Source organism: Apium graveolens, chromosome 6, assembly GCF_009905375.1.
Source record: "Apium graveolens cultivar Ventura chromosome 6, ASM990537v1, whole genome shotgun sequence".
Lineage (NCBI taxonomy): Eukaryota > Viridiplantae > Streptophyta > Magnoliopsida > Apiales > Apiaceae > Apium > Apium graveolens.
In genome coordinates, this window is record NC_133652.1 from 111,760,376 (window position 1) to 111,782,635 (window position 22,260).

Sequence of the window (22,260 nt, forward strand, 5' to 3'; positions counted from 1 at the left end):
TGGATGAGATACTTCCCATATTATGGGCCTATAGGACTACCTGTAGAGTCACGACAGGAGCAACTCCTTTCATGTTGGCATATGGGGCAGAAACAGTAGTTCCCGTGGAGATATCACATTCCTCTCCAAGGATTCAGGCTTTCAACACAGAAGAAAATGAGGAAGGGCAGAGGTTAGCCCTGGATCTGATCGATGAATGCGAGATAAGGCACATGTAAAGATAGTAGAATATCAGAAAAAGGCTTCACTCTACTACAACCTAAGGGTTAAAGAAAGGTTTTTTAAACAAGGCGATCTAGTCTTGAGGAAGATAGAAGCATCTGGTGTAGGACAAAAAGGGAAGCTTGCCCCGAATTGGGAATGGCCGTACAGAGTCAAGAGTGTTCAAGGTAGAGGAACCTACAAGCTAGAGACTATGGATGGTTTTGAAGTCCCGAGAACTTGGCATGCACAAAACCTGAAGGTTTACTATGTGTAGGGAAGCCGGATACGATTCTCACTCGTCAGGATGGCGAGTAGGTTGAAAAGCACCTTGAAGCTTTGCTTGCTTAGGATTTATATATTTTAGTTTTATTACGAAGTTTATTATTACTTGTGTAAGGGACGAATCCCAGACAATTTTACGAAATTCATGAGTTCTTCAAAGTATGTTTGTGGCCTAACAAATAAAAATCAAATGCATGGATGCAAGCATAGAAGGTGATAAATGAAATAGATCTGATAGATATTACAAAAATTCGATAAATAAAGTCTCGAAAATAGGATAAAAAACAACAAGCCACGCAGGGCTGAAAAAGCTCTAAGGAGCTGAAGTACCCTCAGCATCCATATCATCGTCCTCTCCGCTCTCGCTGGATGTCTCTGTCGTCTCGGAGGAGGAAGAAGAGCTATCGTCCTCAGCTGGTCTGGAAGAAGACTCGGGAGGAGGAAGGAGTGGATCCTGAGGAACATGATCTGAGACAACTACTCGGGTACGAAACCTCTGTAGCAAAGCCTCGTCATCAGGGCAGACATAGTCCGTCGGGTTAATATCAGGACAAGCCTCGTTCACGGTCCCAAGGGCCGTGTCCCAACCAGTCCTAAAAAACCCGGGAAAGACTGAATCATCCCTAATCCTCATGGATTGGGCAAACTCCTCCGAGTCCAGATAGTTGTCTATAGCTTTATCCTTCTCCGCCCGAAGTACCACTAGCTCGGCATTGGACTCTCCGAGTTCTTCTTCCTTGCGCTTGAGCTTCTTCTCCAGGGTAGCATACTTCTTCTGTTGCCTCCTGAGGGCATTGTCGGCCTTATCAGAAGCCCGCTTCCATGACTCGGCTTGCCTCACGGCGCCTTGAAAATAGGCGTTAGACTGAAACAAAGCAATCAACGAAGTATAAGGCAAGAAAATGCTACAAGAATGAAAGATAAGTTTAAAAGAGAGAAGGCATACCGAAGCCAGAGATTGGGCTCCCATGAGCTTAATCCTCTCAAGGTCAGGGGTGGCCACCACATCAGTAAAGTCCTTTGGAGTCACGCTATGGTAGGACCAATCCCAAGCATGTTTCGTGGAACCAACCACGGTGTCCCCTCGGCGGAATCCCCAGAGAGGCTGGAAGGCGCCTGTGGCAGTAGCAGTAGGGGCAGCAGCAGTGATAGGAGCACTATGGCCCCCAACTCCTTCAGTTGAAGCCTCCCCCATAGGCTCTTTCTGCTTTCTCAAGAAGATAGGCTCTGTCGCCTTTCCCCGGGTGTCAAGGCCTGCGAGCCGAGCTTTCTTCATCCTAGCAGTCTCTTCAACCAGAGGAACATTGTCCTCGTTAATCTCTTTGGCAGCTGCGAAACAAAGCAAAAGACAAAATGAGTGATGTTAATAATGCATGAAATAAAATAAATTTGAGAAGGGAAGAAAAATACCCTGTTGAGATACAGAGGATAGTCCCACGTGAATGAGGGAAAACTCCTCTAGGAGAGTCCAGCTGGTAGTAGTGCCATCGTCCTGAGTAAGACCATTATAAATAATAGTTTCCTCAGGAGTTAAGTGAATGGATTTGAGGCTACCATCACTGACCTTCCCGAAGGAAGATCGAAAAAGTGTGCCCTAGTCACCATTCTCCCAACGTAACCCAACAAAACTATTCCTCCAATTTTGATTGTTATCAGGAATAGAGGCGCTGTTAAAGATATGTTTGCTTTTGGGCCTTTGCTTGACATAGACCCAGCCATAGATACTGGAAGAGCTATTGTAACACTGAAAGACCTTCCTAAAAATAGCTACAGAAAGAGGAAAGCCCTCCCTAAGGCAGCAGACCATAAAACATAGAATGTTCCTCCAGGCGTTTGGAGGAAGCTGACACGGGTTGATTTGTAAATCAGCCAAAAGATGAGGAATAAAAGGGTGGAAAGGAAACCTAAGCCCAGCATTAAGGGCATCTGTGTAAATGAAGAGAGTGTCGGGTCTCCAGTGGCAAGTACGGTCACCACCAGAGACTGGAACTAATCTAAGAGGAGGAAGGACGTTATAACGAGCATTTAGTTTATCGAAGTCTATGTTGTGCCAAGTATTACAATGATTAAAAGAATCGAGATGTGCAGTGGAGGGATATTCATCCCCCCTAGTGTTAATCATATCGATTAAAAACATATATGGAGAACGGATCTCGATGTCCTTACCTCGTTTGAAGCTGAGGCTATTTTGGCCGCTCTCTCGGAATTCTTGTCAGCCATCAATGAAAAGCTTGGAAAGACTTAAAAACCTTGAAAGGAACTTGGCCGGAAATTTGCTGAAATGAGGAAGGAGGGAGAAGAGGAGAGTGTTTGGAAGCTTGAGGATTGAAATGAGAAGTGTGAAGAAACACACTCCCCCTCAACTCTTATATAGGCACCTGAAAGCTAAATTGGGCCTCAAAAAGCCCATATGGGCCCAAAAATGGAAGAATCTAGAATGTTCCAGATTATTTTAGAAAAATCTAAGAAAATTATGGAAAAATCTGGAATGATATAGAAATTCCAGAATATTCTGGAAGTCAGGCTTAAGAGTTCAAGCCCAACCCAAGTTTGAATGGGCTTTGGATATTAAAACATGATAAAAAAAATATATAGAGAAAAGCCCAGAACCAAGGCATAAGCCCAGGAAAGGGCCCAAATGATTAGAAATTAAGGGCCCAAATACAAAAGCCCAAGTAAAAAGGCACATATGGCACATGGATAAAGCCCAATGTGTTGGAATAGGGTTAAAATAGGGCTGTGACCCAAAGCCCAGTTGAAAAGATGGGCTCAAGAGAGGCCCAAAGTGAAGACATCAACCCAGAAAGTTGATATCAATAAGTAGCCTGACCCAATTCGATCAAGACTTGTATTAAGATCCTAGTTGAATGAATTGAGGTCGAATTTTCTTCGACCAAGGCTGAAAACTAATCATAAATCGACCAGAATTGAAACTCATTCGACTAGAAATCAAATGAAAATCCTGGTCGAAACAATCCTGCTCGAAATTGCTTCGACCAAGGCAAGAAAGATGGCTAATTCGGTCAAAAAGCATGAAATCCTAACCGAAATGAAATCCTGGTCGAAAAATTCTGCTCGAAATATATATATATATATAAAAAAAAAGAAAATTAGGAAAAAATCCTGGCCGAAATTCGACCAAGATTCCTGATCGAAACCATCCTACCCGAAATCCTGTCGACTAGGGCAATATGGAGGTTAATTCGACCAGGATCCTGGTCGAATGGATTCCTGGTCGAAATTTGCATAAAAAAAAAGAGAAAAGGAAGAAAAAAGAAGAAAAAGGGAGGGAAAAATTCCTGGAAAATTACAGAAAAATAAGGAAATTCCTTAAATAATTTCTGAAAAATACTAATATTTTCATAAAATTAGGGAAAAATCCAGAAATTAAGGATAAATCCCAGAAAATTAGGGAAAAATCCAGAAAATTAAGGATAAATCCTAGGAAATTAGGGAAAAATCCAGAAATTAAGGATAAATCCCATAAAATTAGGGAAAAATCCAAAAAATTAAGGATAAATCCCAGGAAATTAGGAAAAAATCCAGAAATTAAGGATAAATCCCAGAAAATAGGGAAAATCCAGAAAATTAAGGATAAATCCCAGGAAATTAGGGAAAAATCCAGAAAATTAAGGATAAATCCCAGAAAATTAGGGAAAATCCCAGAAAATTAGGGAAAATCCCAGAAAATTAGGGAAAAATCCCAGAAAATTAGGGAAAATCCCAGAAAATTAGGGAAAAATCCCATAAAATTAGGGAAAAATCCCAGAAAATTAGGGAAAAATCCCGGAAATAAGGGAAAAATTCCTGGAAATTAAGATAATTCCTGAATAAAAGGAAAAATTCATTGTAAATGTGTAGGTCGCTCCACACTTTACTGAAAAACGAAACCCTGTAAGGGAACGAATAGACTTAACTTCTGCGAAACCTAATCAATGTTTCCCAAAAGTTGGGGGCAAATGATAGGGATAAATAAATTATGATTGTATAATTAAATACTGCATTAATTGTACAAGCTGTGGGCTGCTAGGCCCAATAAAAAGATATATGATACTCAGACCAGAAAGGTTAAGCCTGATGGACCAGATCAGGCCTGATGGAATAAAAAAGGCCCAAAAGCCCTGATTATTAATTAATTTCGTAATTAATTAATAAGGGAAAAATCAGATGTTGAAAAGAGTCTCGATAAGGATATAAATCCTTAGAGATTAGCCTCAAGGGGACCTAAAAGGATAAGGAATCAGTTTCCTACTATATAGGACTCCAAAGTCCATTCTAATTATGAGACTTGCCCACCAAGTCTCCTATACCAAGTCCAATTTAAGGACTCCCAACATCTATATAAGGGGTCTCACCCCCACCAATAAGAACTACATTTTTTGGCTTGATTCTCTAATTCACAAAGATACGTAGGCATCTCGTAAAGGCAGATCGAGCCATGAAACACGAGAGCAGTCATTAAAGGCCTTGAGCTCCCGAATCTTAGTAATAAATACAGCAAATAATAACCTTAGTTTTTTATCCATAACAAATGGTACTGTGGAACTATATTTTGTTCCAAGTGAAAAATAGCTTGCAAATATATTTACCAAGCCACTGGATGAATCCACCTTTTCAAGGTTAGTAAGTGAGTTAGGTATGCTTAATTACTCTTGAATCTTTTCAGATATTTTGCAAGTTGTATTGCAGCCAGAAATTTAATTGATTTTTCAGTCTTGGATGAAATTTTGGCTAAGTCAAATTTTACATCCCGACGGATGATCATTATCCATCAAGTTCGATCATCCCTCGATATACAATTTGTCAATAAAATCAATTATTTTTCTGGAATATTTTATATCTCGACGGATAACTGATTTATCCTCATCCGTCGAATTGTCTCATTCTTAGCCGTTGATTTTCTGAACATTATCCACCGAGTATACTTACAGTTTGTAAGCATAACACGACGGATAAGTGATGGAATTTTTATAGTTTCTTTTTTTTAACGGCTATTTTTGGCAATTTTTATTGGTCACTTTATTTTACTTTATTATTTTTGTCAGTTATTTTTGAGAGAGTATAAAAGCAAAATTCATTTTCATTTCTTTTCTTTTATCACTCTCAATTCATCTACTCTAACTTCTCTCTTTCTCAAAAGCAATTACTCTCTCTCTCTCTGCAAGTTCTTACTCTCTAATAATGGCACCAATCGTCAAAATCATGTCTCAAACTGGTTTTATCTATGAGAAGAACAATTTCACGGCTCTAGTGAACAAAGGGATTCAACAATCTGGCGACTACCACAAAATGATGGATTTTGTGAAGAACTGCAAACTCAACTATGCCATGCTGGAATCACCCACCATTTATTGTGAGCTTGTTGAAGAAATGTGGACAACTGCAGTGTAAAACTCAACCGACAAGACCATCACTTTCACGATTAAAGGTAAGGAATTCTGTGTTAATAGTGATATTGTTAAAGCATGCTTCAAGTTTCTAGATAATACTATAACTTCTCCACACACAGACATTGACATTGTTAATATGCTTAATTCCATGGGCTATGCACTCTCTACTTCTAAATTAAATGAAATTAAGAGGTTGGGTCTTAGGAAGGAATGGAGTTATCTGTGTGATATAGTTACTAAAGTATTTTTTGGTAAAATTAGCAATTTTGATTCAGTTAATATATCCATGCTCAATATGCTTTACATGCTGGTAACTGATAAATTCTTCAACTTTAGTGATCTAGTCTTATTTGAGTTGGGGTTTAAGTTAGGGGAGCTTAATAAGAGGGGTAAGAATGTTTATTATGCTAGAATTTTCATGATGCTTGCTAACCACCTCTCTGAGGATATTGTGCTTGAGAACCCAACCAACAAGTTAGATTGTTGGGTTGAAGAAAGAAGAATTATTGCAGATTTAAACAGAGCAAACCACCACAAAGAGGTGCCACTCTTCTACTTTCCAGTAATGGAGGCACCTCAGGTAAGTGAGGTAATCTTAACTGTCTCTACTCTTCCAACCTCAACCATTTCTTTGCCTTCTAGTGTAGCAGTGGCATCTGTGTCAATGACCAGACAGATGCCTACCCAAGCTACCAAATCCAAAGTTTCAAAACCAAAGACAAAGAAAGCCCCCTCTGGTGTCTCTCAAAAGATGTCAGTTGTAAAATCCACTAAACACAAAGAGGGGAGTGTGAAGGTGGGAAAGACTGGCGAGGGACAGGGTGAAAATCAAAGAAGCCCTAAGGATAAGGTTGGAGAGATGAGTGTTTCCCAGCCTAGGCACACTGTAGTTTCTCAACAAACTGCAGTGCTTAATAAGGACATTAGCTCATTACTGGTTTCATCCTCCCAAAAGGATGTTACCATTGAAACAAGCTCTCATCTAAGAGCACATGCCAAGAGGGGTAGGGACACAAGTTTACCACAAATCTACACAAGAAAGAAGAAATCCAAAACCCTTGGGGATACACAGGGTACAAACACAGTGCAAACTGGAGCTAAAGACCCAGTCAATGCACCATCTCAAAGTCAAATTGATGTGGCTCCAATAAATGTGGAGTCACAGCCAAAATCTCTACAAATTGAAACACCTCAAACACCAAATTCTCCCACGCAATCTTTGGATGTTGACATGATTCAAACATCACAACCATATTCTCCATCTTTAACTCTGTTGGAGAAGCCAAAAATCCATGCAAGTGAGCATCATCTTCTAGATGATTTGTTGGCTCACTTGCCATTTCTTTCTGAGACTGTTGAGACATCTGTGCCAAAATTTTCATCAATCTGCACAGAGTTCATAATAGTTTCCACTCCAAACTCATTCATTTCTACTCACTCGATGTATATTGTTCATCCGTCGAGTAGTGATTGTATCCCGACGGATGTGCCATACAGCAGTCATCCGTCGGATAGTCAAATTACTATCCCGATGGATATTTCTCATCCATCGGGTGTCTCTGCACAACTCAAAAGTTCAACTATAGTCACAAGTGCAGATGACTTAGTAATTGTGCAATCACTATTAGGATTGAGGGAAGGTAGTGACTTGAGTGAGAGTCTGGGTTGCTCCCAGGAAAAAGGAGAGAAAAAGAGTGATCCAATACAGTCCATTTCTTTAGGACTGGCAAAAGTGAGTGTGAGGAGTCCCACCTTAGATGGTGAATGTGAAGGTGTGAGGGTGGGGAGCCAAGGTGAGACCTTGATGCAAGAAAAGAGAGATCATGAGAGAAATGCAGGTACAAGAGTGATAAGGATGGAAACCATTATAAGTGAGTCAATGAATGTCAATGATGTAGAAAGGAAAAGGCTATTTCAGCAAGAATATCAAGCTGTTACAGATTCTATTTCCCTAGATGCTGAGACATTTACTCACCCTGTTACAGCTGATCAAACTCTAGCTGTACAGGGCAATGAGGAGGCTGGAAAAATACTAAACTTGGTGCATACTACACAATCTTTACAGAGAGCAAATGATGCAATCACTGCTATGCCTTCTACCATTGGCAGTGATTTTGAACTGGATGAAAATTCTTTTGGGGATGATGAGGAAGATAGCATGAGCATAGGGGGAGATACAGATGTTCCTGCCTGGATGCTAACAAAAGAATGTTCCTACTCACATCTCCAATCAACACTATTCAAGCTAATTCATGACACCCAAACAGACATTCAGGCATCTTCTAATGCCAGCACAAAGAAGCTACTTACAGCACACCTTGAAGCACTCCAGCTGCATAAAATTCAAGCTCTCCAACATAGTCAGAGTGTGGATGAAATCAGGCAAGAAATTTCTGAAGTAAAACAAGATGTCATAGCAAGGTTGGATGCTAGACTTCCTGCAACCACCATGACTGAAATAGTTCAAAAGCTAAGGAAGGAGGCTGATCTCAATAGGAAAATTGAGGCCATGGACTCAATATTATCTGCTGTAGAGAAGCCAATGGCCAAGATACTTACCAATCAAGAAACTCAGACTGCTCTACTCAAACAGCTGGTGGCTCCTCAACTCCCTCCCATACAGCTTGATGATAACAAAAAGGGGAGAAAGAGAGCTCTAGGAGTGAGGGGGAGCAAAAGGTGCTCAACATTCAAGTCAGTAAAGCAATTGTGCCAACAATTGCTTTCACAAATCCACCAACTAAAGATAGCATTGATCTAATTAATGAAGCAGCAGCCACTTTAAGAGCAGCTGAGAAGAAGCAGTTTAGTACAATAAACTGGGAGAAAATTGATCAGGAATTCAAAAGAAATTTGGTCTAGCAAAGAAGCCAGAAAAATCAGCCATTCATCACTCCCAAGTTAGGCAAATTTCTGTGAATGAAATGAGCATGAACTATCTGGAAAGAGGTGAGACATCCTGCATCAAGTCTCCAAAGGCAGATCTAATCATGAAGCCAAAGGTGAACTACCCAAAATCTTCACTAAAGAACCCTTTGGACACAGTGTATGAGACACCAAATCCTGATGAGAAGAAACTGTTGTCAAGATCTATTGCATTCTACAAAAATCCAACTGATTCAGCATTGAAAATGAGAATTGTAAAGATTTTTTGAAATGGTAAGGAAATTTGTGTGGTGGCTGGACACCCTCAATTTGCTGAAGTAAAAAGGGAAGAAAAGGAAAGATTGAAGCAAGAAAAGAAGCAAGCTGCTCTAGATGCTAAAAAGCTCAAACAAAAGAAGGAGCAAACTGCTATCTTGGCCAAGTTGCAAGTTGTGAAACCCACACAACAAATTTCTGCACAACCATCTGTCATTGCTGAATCTCAAGATCAAGTAGTGCAAAATGAACCCCCACAGACAAAGAAGCCAAGGTACAAGCAAAGAATCAAGAGAAAATTGGATTTCAGTGATGAATAGATGGAAGGATACTTTCCCAAAGAGTCTACTTTTATAACAAATCAAACATCCATGCACTCAAAGGCACATGGAGAATTCAAGATAGATCCATCCAAGAATTTCCATGGTGAACCTATCATTCCAAAGGATGAGCCAATAGACTGGGATAGTCTACCAATTCCTGAACTCAACCTACCTCATTTCATGAAACCAAAGAAGACAAAGACCAGGGCAGTCAAGAAAGTGAAGCCCTCAACTCTCAGATCCAAGTCCCTAACCAAATCTCAAACCAAGGTCAACAAGGGATATATCATGTACATCTGTGACATCAAGGAATTCTCTGATCTAAACCTCTATCTGGATGAACTGGAAGAAGTTATGGGGATTGATGCTTACAGGAATCTACCTGAAAGGTTAGTATTCAAGTACAAGGGAGGAAAAGAGATATAATGGCCACTTCACACGATTCTTCAAGAGAGCCAATTTGTACTGATAAAATTTTATTCATCCTTCAAAAAGAACTTTGGATTCAATGTGACAGCTAGAAGATTAGTTCTAAAGAAGATTGAAGAACTAAGGAGTATTAGAGCCAAATATGCACTCCCAAAGACTTTAACCATTTCTTACACAGGGAGTAGAGTGAAACTAAGGCCCTACTGGCTAATGGAATTCATGGATGATAAGGGAGTTAGAAGATTCTTCAGATTAGAAGACCAGTTGAGCATCTCTAGCAATGAGACTCTTCTGGAAATGCAAGGAATGCTAGATCTCTCAGAATCTGATGAACTTAAATTCAACAGACAGCTCCAAAATCAGATTGAGGAAACCAACATGAAGCTTGGGAAGAAATCCAGACAATCAAGGAAATATATCAATCTGCTCAGACTAGAGGAGCACCTTGAAAATGATTATGAGCAAATCTTTGTACACTTTGTCTTGTAAATTTTTCAGTAACTAATGCAACACTTTTTAGTTTTATCTACTACTTTTTAAATCTGTATTTTTAGAGTGTTTTGTTATCATCAAGTTTCTCTTAATTTATGGCTACAATTCTAGTAGACATAAATTGGGGGAGATTGTTGGGAATATATTGTGAACTTGATGATTTCATTAACAAAACACTTTAGTAGATTCAACTTAGTGAAAAATGTAGCACTCGACAGATAATAAAATATAGTCCCGACGGATGACTCAATATAGTCCCGACGGATGATGATTTGACATCCATCGAGTGAGTAGCTTATGTAACAATAAGTCATGTAGCACATTTCTGCAAACACCTTTGTATGGATTCTGTAGTAGCTTATAAGTCATGTTGACTTTAATTAGATATGCAGAATAGGTTGATTAATTTTAAATATTAGATGTCTTGTAATTCTGCATAAGTGAAATGAAGTCAAGTGTCAAATAGCTACCCGACGGATGATCAACAAAGCTACCGACGGATGATCAACAAAGCTCCCGACGGATGATCAACAAGGCAACCCGACGGATGATAATCATGTACCCGACGGATGATCAATTTAAACATCTGTTGACAGTGTAAACACAGTCACATACGTCGAGTGTTTGCAAAAGGAATGTGGCAGCCTATTCAACTGGGTTTTTGAGAACAAAGAAGCATTACCATTTCCATGCTATTATGAAGATATTCAAAGATGCTGGAATAGAGTAGTGAAGCAGCATTGTATTAGACTTGATAGGTTTTGTTTTATTATCTTGTCTTATTACTGTGTAATCTTGGTGATATATAAACCAAGAGTAGCAAGTAGAACAACAACAAGACAAAGTAAATACATTCTCATAGAAACAATTATAAGTTGTATCCTGTAGCATTTCTCTGTAAGTTTAGTTGTTCATATTTGTAAGCAGCTATGAGCTATTCAAGCTTCACAGGGTTCTCTTGATATATATATATATATATATATATATATATATCTCCGGTGGATACATTCAAATCCACCAAAAAATTTTGAAAGACTTGTGTTTTTAGTTACTTGTGTCTTGATTTATCTAACTCTTCATTCCGCACTTTGCAAATCAAACACTTATATATTATTAAGTTAGAACCATTTTTCTTTAATCTGAAAAAGTAGCCAGAATTATATTCAACCCCCCTTCTGTAATTCTTGTTGTATTGTTAAGGACTAACATTTGGAGTACTGACGAGAATGATAATATACTTCTTTATCCTTACATGTAGGGTAATTTCTGAAAATTTGGGCAGCACTTCCCCTATATCATTGACTACCAGTCGGACTCAAGCCGACACCATCAATCTACCAAATCGTACACAATCATTCAGAATATAACAAAATTTTATTTCGCAAGTCTTTTAACTTATCTCTTACCATTACTAATTGGGTATAGTTACTTTTAAAAATTATGCCGCATCCCTCAACGAACTACACCAATCCTCCTTCTTTGACGATACACACTCAATTTCATTAGTGAGTCTGTTGATCTTTTAATAACCACGTAGGATCTTAATTATCATCATCACAATCGAGTGAAAACTCATCATCCGTTCGTTATTTCTTAAAAGGTCTCGCAGTCGAATCACCATTACTTTATCTCCACTTATGTTCCCGTATCGAACTTTCGTCACCGACCTGGTTATGGGTATTAAATTTACCGTAACTTATTTACTCAAGGTAGAGAACTTCACAATTTCTTAAAGAACACGTTCAAATTTATTTGCAATTAAGATTTCTTTGATCTTGAATCTTCACGACAAATATCTTTCCGCGATGAAGAGATGCTTTACGTATTAATTGCCTGTCTGAGCCAGTGTTCAGAATTCCCTTGATCTCCGATTATTGTCCCTGTTGGATATATTTGAGATGTCATGTCTAATATATTTCATGTTTAGTTTTCAGATCTTAACTAACAGGAAATATCAGTTCTTACTGGAATCAGGACTTACTGGAAGTCAGGACTTAAGGATATCAGGATTTAGATTATCAGAAGATAATATCAGAAGATGGATTTCAGAACTTAAGTACTGGAGGACTAACAGTTAAGGAAGGAAGCTGATTTACAGAAAAGAAGATCAAGACTAATACAAGAAGAAGATATGCATGAAAAGAGTTAGAGGACTAGAAGAATTATATAAGATATCTGATTGATATATTTTAGGAGATAGAATTATATTCCATATCAATTAGAAGTTATCTTGTAACTGTGTGTCTATTTAAACACAGACATAGGTTTACTCTATAAGAGTTACGATCATCGAGAAGATCATACAATTGTAACCTAGCAGCTCTCGTGATATTTGTTCATCACTGAGAGAGAACAATTCCATTGTAACAGATTTTACTATATCGAATACATCTGTTTTCTGTTACTTGTGCTTTAAATTGATTTGATTGTATACTACACTGTATTTAACCCCCATCTACAGTGTTGTGTGACCTAACAAGTGTTATCAGAGCCTATCTGTTAACAGACATACAGTAAAGATCCAAAACAATCATGTCTGAAGATAAACCCATAGTCGATATGAGACTATCAGGGTTCCCATGCTGAGACCTTCTCAGTATCCCATATGGAAAGTGAAGATGGCTATGTTTCTGGAAGCTACAGATCCAGAATACCTTGACAGAATTTATGAAGGACCGCATAAGCCAACCAAGCTCTCTGTTGTAGTTGCAGATCAGCCATCAAAGACCATACCAAAAGGAGAAAAGTGAATACACAACTGAAGATATCTCATTATTTCCAAGGATGCAAAGGTAAGGCATTTGCTGCATAGTGCCATTGATAATGTCATGTCAAATAGGGTAATTCAATGTTAGATATATTTGATAATGTCATGTGTAATATGATTTGTGTTCAGTTTTCAGATCTAATCTAACAGGACAAATCAGTACTTAACTGGAAATCAGCACTTATACTGAAGATAGAACTTAAGATATCAGAACTTAAGTGATCGGAACTTAAGTTATCAGAAGATATTTATCAGGACTTAAGATGAATTTCAGATAAGACAGACGGCTGATTGAAAGGAAAGAAGATCGAGACTAAGACAGAAAGAAATATGCATGAAGAAGGAATTCTATGAAGAATATAATATTTGGAAGAAAAGATAACTAGTTGATATATTTTAGGAAGCAGAATTATATTCCATATCAATTAGAACATTATCTTGTAACTGTGTAGTATATAAACACATGCATAGGGTTTAAACTATAATTGTTATCATTATCGAAGTTATTATTCATTGTAACCCTATCAACTCTCGTGATAATTTGTTCATCACTGAGAGAGGACAGTTCCATATTGTAACAGAGTTTATTGTGTTGAATAAAATCTGTTTTCTGTTACTTGAGTTCTTATATTCGATTTGATTGTAGTAAACACTGTATTCAACCCCCTTCTACAGTGTGTGTGACTTAACAAGTGGTATTAGAGCTATCTGTTAACACACAAACAGTTTAAGATCCAAAAACAATCATGTCTGAAGAAGAAACTCCAACCAAGCCCACCAAAACTGAAGAACCTCCAAAAACCATAACCCATAGTCGATATGAGACTATAAGAGTTCCCATGTTGAAATCTTCTGAGTATTCTATATGGAATGTGAAGATGGCTATGTTTCTGCAAGCTACAGATCCAGAATATCTCGACAGGATTAATGAAGGACCACATATGCCAACCAAACTCTTTGTGGAAGTTGCAGGTCAGCCAGCAAAGTCTGTACCAAAGGAGAAAAGTGATTACACTGCTGAAGATATCTCATCGATTACGAAGAATGCAAAGGTAAGACACTTGCTGCATAGTGCTATTGATAATGTCATGTCAAATATGGTAATTCAATGCAAGACTGCAAAAGAGATATGGGATGCTTTGGAAACAAGGTGTCAGGGAACTGATTCAATCAAGAAGAACAGGAAGACTATACTCACTCAAGAGTATGAGCACTTTAACTTAAAGCCTGATGAGTCATTAACTGATTTATATGACAGATTTGTCAAACTCTTGAATGATTTGTCACTAGTTGACAAAGAGTATGATATTGAAGATTCAAATCATAAATCCTGTTAACTCTTCCTGAAAGATGGGATTTGAAGGCCATAATAATAAGAGACAACTATAATCTTGATGAAACAACTCTTGATGAAATTTATGGGATGCTCAAGACTCATGAACTTGAGATGGAACAAATAAGCAAGATGAATGGAAGAAAGTCGAGGACAGTTGCCTTTGTGGCTGAGGAGGAAAGTCCCAAAGTTGCTGCCACAAAGAAAGGCAATGGAAAGGCTCTCATCACAAAGTCTGATACTGAGTCATCAAGTTATGATAGTGATGATGACTCAGAAACTAAAAGTATACCTGAGATGGACCCTGATGAGGAGATGATGAAGCTGTGTGCTCTTATGGTGAAAGGAATCAGAAAGATTACATATAGGAAATTCAAGAGAGGAAATAAGTTTTCCAGGAAAGTTGCAAGTTCTGATAAGAAAGGTTTCAAAAAATCTGAAGGCAAAGGAGGAAAGTCTGACAGAGGAGATTACTCAAATGTTAAATGCTACAACTGTGGTGAGAAAGGCCACATATCTCCTGATTGCAGAAAAGGGAAAAGTGACAAAGGCAGAGCTCTTATCACAAAGAAGAAAAGCTGGTCAGATGCTTCAGATTCCGAGGATGAGGAAAATTATGCCTTGATGGCAAATTTTGATAGCAGTTCTGATACTGCTGACCTAAAGGTACCTCAAACTACTTATGCCTTTCATACTGATGATATTACTGATTTAAGAAGACATCTTAAGACCATATTCATTAGTTATAAAGATCAAACTTTGACATGTGAAAGATTAACTTCTAAAGTTCTTGCTTATATAAAGAGGAATGATTATTTAGAAAAAGAGTTAGTCATGTTCCATCAAACTCAGAAAGATAGAGATGATGCCTTTTATGTTAGGGATGAAGTGCTAAAAATGAATGAATCTCTAAAAACTGAGTTAGAAAAGGAAAGAGAGATTATCAGGACTTTAACTAACTCTGGTAAAGCAACTCAGGATATTCTTAGTAGTGGAAACTCGAAAGAGGGCTTAGGTTATGGAGATGAAAAGAACAGTAAGGGAACTGTAGAAACTGAGCCTATAGTTCTTAAACAAAAACCAAAGGTAAATCCTGTTAAGTTTGTAACTGCAAAGTCTGATATTGAGAAATTAGAAGTTAAGGAGAAATTAACTTTTGACAACCTAAACAGGATAAGCCAACTGAAGTTAACATAGGCTTAATGACCAAGAAGCAGCTTAAGCATAAGCTGAAAGGTGTTAAGAATGTAAACAAGGTAAAGCCACCTAGGAAAAATAGGAATGGAAAGGAAGGTGTGAACAAAAGTAACAATTATAAGCCTGTTCCTAATGCTCCTAGAAAAATATGTTATAACTGTGGAAATTCTATCCATCTGGCTTCTTTTTACAGGAAGAATAAGAATATTAACTCCTTACCTTCAAAATCAGGAGTTAAGAGTCATTATGTTAGATATAAGCCACAAAATCCTTGTTTTCATTATGGTAGTTTATGGAATTCCATTTATACTTGTAAGGAATATCATAGTTTGTACTATGTTAGGTCTCACACGCTGTAGAAGGGGGTTGAATACAGTGTTTATCACAATCAAATTGAATATAAGAACACAGAAAGCAGATTTTATTTAACATAATAAACTTTGTTACAATATGGAACTGTCCTCTCTCAGTGATGAACAACTTATCACGAGAGCTTCTAGGGTTACAATAAATAATAACTTGGATTATGATAACACATATAGTGTAAACCCTATGTCTGTGTTTACATACTACACAGTTACAAGATAAATTCTAATTGATATAGAATATAATTCTGCTTCCTAAAATATATCAACTAGTTATCTTTCCTTCCAAGTATTCTATTCTTCATAGAATTCCTTCTTCATGCATATCTCTTCTTGCGTTTATCTTGATCTTCTTTCCTTTCAATCAGCCACCTTCCTTATCTGAAAGTCTCCTTAATTCCTGATATTATCTCCTGATAAATATATCCTGATAACTTAAGTTCTGACAACTTAAGTTCTAACTTCAGTATAAGTACTGATTTCCAGTTAAGTACTGATTTGTCCTGTTAAGTAAGATCTGAAAACTAAACACAAATCATATTAGTCATGACATTATCAAATATATCTAACAATCTCCCCCAACTTGTAAATTAGCATAATATACAAGTTTAACAGATATTTGATGATGTCAAAAATATTAAGTACAAATACATGAAAATTTGACTAGATAACTACAACTTACAGTCCTTGTAGCTTTACCATCCTCAAGGTCTGATAACAGCTTCAGTCTGCATACATATCAAAATTTAAGCAGTTGCAGATCTTTGACTTGGCTCCAATTACTGATCTCTTTGATATCAGGAGTTGTTCTGAGATAGTTCTTTAATAAACATCTCTCAGCATATTCAAGTTCATTAACCATCCTCCTTTTAGCATTCTTCAATTCAACTGTATCTTCACCAATTTGAAAGATAGCAGCCCTGAGATCATTTATTCTATCTTTCCTTATATCCTGATCTAGTCTGATTAAATATGCCTTGTCAGACTCAAGATTGAATTCCACAGCCTTATAACCCAGAAAAGTAGTTATAATCTTAGCAGAGTTAGGCTTCATCTCGACAATATCACCTTTCTGATCTCTGTACTTGGGACAGTATGTGCTGTCAGACTTTACAGAGTAAAGCTTCTTCTGTCTTTGAATTTGAGTCTTCAAATAATTTGCAGCACCATCTGTTAATCTATTCTTCACTTGAAGTAAGAATAGAACATGTTCCAGTTCCTCAAAATACTTCAGTGGTATAGCATTCTGCTTAATATGGTATACCCTTCCATTTGGTCATAAAATATAACAAGATGTGTTCTTTCAAAAATGTATGGTAAACCATCTGTACAGATTCAAGCTGATTCAATCTTTCAGGAGTTGCTCCAACACATGGTTCACTTAAAGAAGTTGGATCATTGGTTGTGTTCTGTATTCTTCTTTCATCAGCACTACCCAATCCAAATTTATCTCTGGCTTCTTTTCCTGTAACAACTCTTGCTTCAAAACCACTTGTTGCAGTCTTTAAAGATTGAGTCTGTTTAGCTTTGATGAATCCTAGTAGGAGTAACTTTGAAGTTTTAACATGAGCAATGTCAGAGGTTTCCCTTTCCTTATCTTCTGATATCAAGACAACTTGAGCTAAGTCAGAGGTTGCTTGCTTCACTGTCATATCAGAACTTACTATATCTTGACTCTGAACAACATGAGCCATGTCAGAGGTTGTTTGAGAAATCTTCCTTTTTATAAGAGTAAGACTAGCATCTTCATCAAATATTTCTTCATCCACAAATGGCACATAAACCTTTAGAGGTTCATCAACTTTTTCTTTGCCCTTGGACCTCTTTTTGGCATCGGAAGGTAAAAGAAGAGAGGATTGGATCTCATTGAGTTGATTTTGATGAGAAGCTTGATTCTTCAAAATTTCATCAATCTGAGCCTGTTGCGTCTCCTGAGTTTTCTCAATGTACTCAATTCTTTCAAAAGTAGGTTTGAAAAACCTTTTCTTGTCCAGCTTGACAAGCATATCTTGCTGATTTATGGATTCTTGAATCTTGTCTACCTTGGCCTGAGTTACAGATCGTTGACCTTGAAGGTGCCTTGTACTCAGTGCAGTAACTCTAAGCTGTGTCTTGAAATCATCATTGACTAGCATCTCATCAGCTTTGGTCAAGTGCTCGGCAAGTATGGTTGAAGAAGGAACAAAATCAACTTTGTTCCATTCATTAGTCCACTCCCTTCCTCTAGGAGTTTCACTCCAAGGTACTGGTGCATCTTCTCTAACAAACTTCTTGATTAATTCAGCCTTGTTTGGAGCTTGTTGAGGTGCATGTCCTGATGGACCAGCTGCATCAGCATCTACATTGGCAGCAGCTTCACCAGTAAGTTCAGCATTAGCAGCATCAAAACTTATAGAATCAGCATCATCAGCATCCTCCGAAAAAAGAATATTATGAGAGGCTATTGAGGCTTCAACATCATCCCCTAAGTGCTGATCTCCAACTAAGTTCTGATCAACAGCCAAACCTTGATGCCCACCTAAAATCTAATTTTCATCATCCAGATTCAGAATTGGTGTAGTAGGAATATCTTCATTAAAATCACCATCTAGAATTGGTGTTGTTGGTGGAGTGATTTGAGTTGGTGGAGCTTTTAAGTACAAAACCTCAGGCACAATCAAGTTATGAATATCAATCTCAGCACTTGTACCTGGGTCATCAGTATGCACTTGTTCAATTATAGGTGACACAGGAGAAGTATGTACTCTATCTTGAGCAGTTTCTGGTTGTGCTGAAGGAAGTAATTCAATAATAATTGGTTCTGTTGGGATCAGAGATTCCTGACCCCCTTCCTTAGCTGCTTCCTCATCTTCTGATGCTGACTCAACTGTGTCCCTGTGAGCTCTTTCCTTTTTCATTTTCTTCAAGGGTGGAGACATTGTGGGAGCTTTATCATCAGGATTTAGCTTTCTAACCCTTTTGAGAGGCCTAAAACTCCCAGTTATAGTGTCTTTCTGAGAAGAGATTTTCTTAGCTTCGACTACAACAGGTTCAGATATGGTAACCTGTTCCTCATTGTCTGACTCATCTCTCAGAACAAGTTTCCTTCTCTTCTATTGAGTCTGAGGTACTGTCTTAGTCCTCTTGGGTGTGGAAGATGAAGGCTTCACAGGATGTGCTGAAGGTTGAGATTGAGATGACTGTGATGGTTTGAAATATGTCCTGATTGAAGGTTGAGTAGGTTGAGGTTGAGAAGTTTGAGGTGTTTGTATAGATGTGGTATGTTCTGATGGCTGTTGTGGTGGCTGGGATGTGGGTTGAACATCAGGGTAAACAGATGTGTAGGTTTGAGGATCAACATTTACCAGTATTTGTTTTACTAACTGAGGTATTTGTAAGGGTCTAACCACTTGTTTCTTAATGTCATCATTTAACAAATCATTAAAGGCCCTTTTTGCAAGCTTAAAGGGTGAAATTAAATCAGTGGTAGGTTGGGGTTCATCAGCACAATAAAAAGTATATATAAGCTGACAGAATCTAGCAAAGTATACTACATTCCTATCCCCTGTCATCCTATCCCCTATGAAACCTAGCACAATACTTGCAAAATTAAAGTGAGTTTGATGAATAAGAGCATACCCGATTTGCTGACTCATGATTGGAATAACATCAAAGTTGGAGCATTTATTGGCGAATACCTTAGTTATGCAATCAAAGAAAATGCTCCATTCTTTCCTGATATTTTCTCTTTTCAGTTGTCCAAGGTTTCCCAAACTTTTCTCATAACCCAAACTTGCCATAAGATGCTGTAGAACAGGGTCCTCCACTGTTGAGAATGTACAACCTTCTAGTAAGTGGAGAGCTTTGTGAACTGCCCCAGGAGTAACTACATGTTCAACATCATTTACTTCAAATACAATGCTTGGATTACCAGTAGCACCACCATCATCAAAAATCCCAGTCCGCCAAAACGTCAGTACTTGTTGGCTTGAAATGGTTTGAGATTGGGTCAACGCATACCCAATCTCACTATTTGCTAAGAAATCTTGCACAAAGTGCAAATCTAATGGAGCTTCAGCCTTGTTCAAGATTGCAACATAGTTATTTGGTACAAACTTGGCTCCCCCAACAATTAAATCCTTGGGCGCCATCAGAAATAAGTGAGAAACTTGTTTGCCTGAAAGGTGTTTGTTGATATATCTGTAGAGTGAACCGTCAGAAAATGTGAGAGAATAAGAAAAGAGAGAGAGTGAAATAGAATAAAAATATGAATAAAAGATTTGAAAATCTTTTATCTCTTTTACTTAGATAACCCACGTTATAGCAATTAATGAGGAGTGGAACAGACCTTTACACCTGTCAAACATGCAGCAGTTAAGGCAAAAGTTAATAGGCACGGTAATTAAGCAATTATGACTTTGCACCTTCAGTTTTAAAAAAAAAACTGTTCCCACTAAACAAATGATTATTACTGTGTTATCTCACATAAACCAATATTCTAAAAAAATGTGACCGTTGAGGTAATGACAAAAAATAAACCAAGTAAATAAATACTGCCACGTCAGCATCAGAACTTGATTATTATCAGAATTTAAAATTCATCAGAATATGGCTTCTTAACTCGAAAAGTAAATATTTATTCCTGTAATTCTTCACACAAATACTGATATGGGTACATCAGAACTTAATCATCAGAACTTCCATCAGAACTTGTCCTCAGAATTTATGCAACTAACACTTAAACAGTTCATCCAAAATAACATTTATCACCACAGTAATTTTCATCATTCATATGGAGTGTATGTGTGTGCATTAAGCTAAATATCAGATAAAGAGTAAAGCCTAATTCACTTCAGTACATCTTAGAAATAAGGCATAACTAAGAACTTTGCTTAAAATCTGTCATTATTCTGAAGTCTACTATAGAATGAGTTCATGCATGAGTCCACCTCAACTGTTTTGTTCTTATTTTATGCATCTTTTGAAATTCCTTTTTACAGTGGCTTCTCAGTGTAAGTGAGTCACAACTACTTATCAGAATTTATGCTATTATCAGAGTATTTCTCCAGTAATCAGAGAATATGAAAATTCACCAAGAAAACTTTATTTTGCTTTTCTAATGCATATTACTTAATACCAGCAATGCACTTGGGTCTTCCCTTCCACATTGTTTACTCTAGATCTCAAAGGAGTACCTGATTTTTATTTCTTTTCTTTTCTATTGATAAGTGAGGCTTATCAGCACTTAGTACATCCATCAGATTTACTAACATCAGAACTTAACAGATAAGAAGCACTATACTAGTTTTTGACTTAGTAATAAGATACACAAAGTAAACTTCAACTAAGCTCAATATCAGAATTTGCTTGTGTTAAGAGATTTCCCCATAAACAATTACTTCAGACACGGGATCTTTAGTATATTGAAGACTACTAGTTCAGTATCTAGCACAATTATCCTCATTGGATAGAATAGTAACAGAAACATTCATATCACTATCAGAGTTTAGAAATTCATATCAGACAACAATCAGCATTTAAGCAAATTTTCAATTTAGGCACAAAATTCACAAAGATAGTAATATTTGTAAATACTGATCATAAAGTCTGATGTATCTGAATATAAACTAAGCAGATTTAGAGAAAGAACCTGAAACCATTCCCAGTTCATTTACCAATCTTGTAAAGGTTGCTTCACATAGTGGTTTTATGAAGATATCTGCTAGTTGTTGATCTGTTGGAACAAAATGCAATTCCACTGTACCTTCATCCACATGTTCCCTTATGAAGTGGTACCTAATACTAATGTGCTTTGTCATTGAGTGTTGAACTGGATTACCTGTCATAGCAATATCACTCTGATTATCGCAGTATATAGGGATTTTAGAATATATTAACCCATAATCCAGTAACTGATTCTTCATTCAAAGAATCTGTGCACAACAGCTTCCTGCAGTAATGTACTCTACTTCTGCAGTTGATGTGGAAATTGACTTCTGTTTCTTGCTAAACCAAGAAACTAATCTGCTTCCAAGAAATTGGGAGCTTCCACTTGTGCTTTTCCTGTCATTTTTGCATCCTGCAAAATCTGCATCTGAGTACCCTATTAGCTTAAAGTCTGATTCTCTAGGATACCACAATCCCAGATTAGCTGTACCCTTAAGGTATTTGAAAATTCTTTTCACAGCTATTAAGTGAGGTTCTCTTGGATCTGCTTGAAATCTTGCACAAAGATAGGTAGCATACATGATATCAGGTCTACTTGCAGTTAGATAGAGTAGTGAGCCAATCATACCTCTGTAATCAGTAATATCTACTGATGTACCAGTATTCTTATCCAATTTTATTGTAGTGGCCA

General features: G+C 37.4%; 1 protein-coding gene across 1 annotated transcript in view; it reads right to left on the bottom strand.

Moving 5' to 3' along the window:
* The window catches only part of LOC141665391 (uncharacterized), a 188,190-nt gene that overhangs the window by 62,554 nt on the left and 103,376 nt on the right, over nt 1-22,260 (bottom strand). Inside the window, exons 3-4 of the mRNA XM_074471378.1 lie at nt 1,433-1,815; nt 968-1,351 (exon numbers count right to left, since the gene is read on the bottom strand). Coding sequence (XP_074327479.1) covers nt 968-1,351; nt 1,433-1,815 — 767 coding nt within the window. The remainder of the gene's footprint in view (nt 1-967; nt 1,352-1,432; nt 1,816-22,260) is intronic.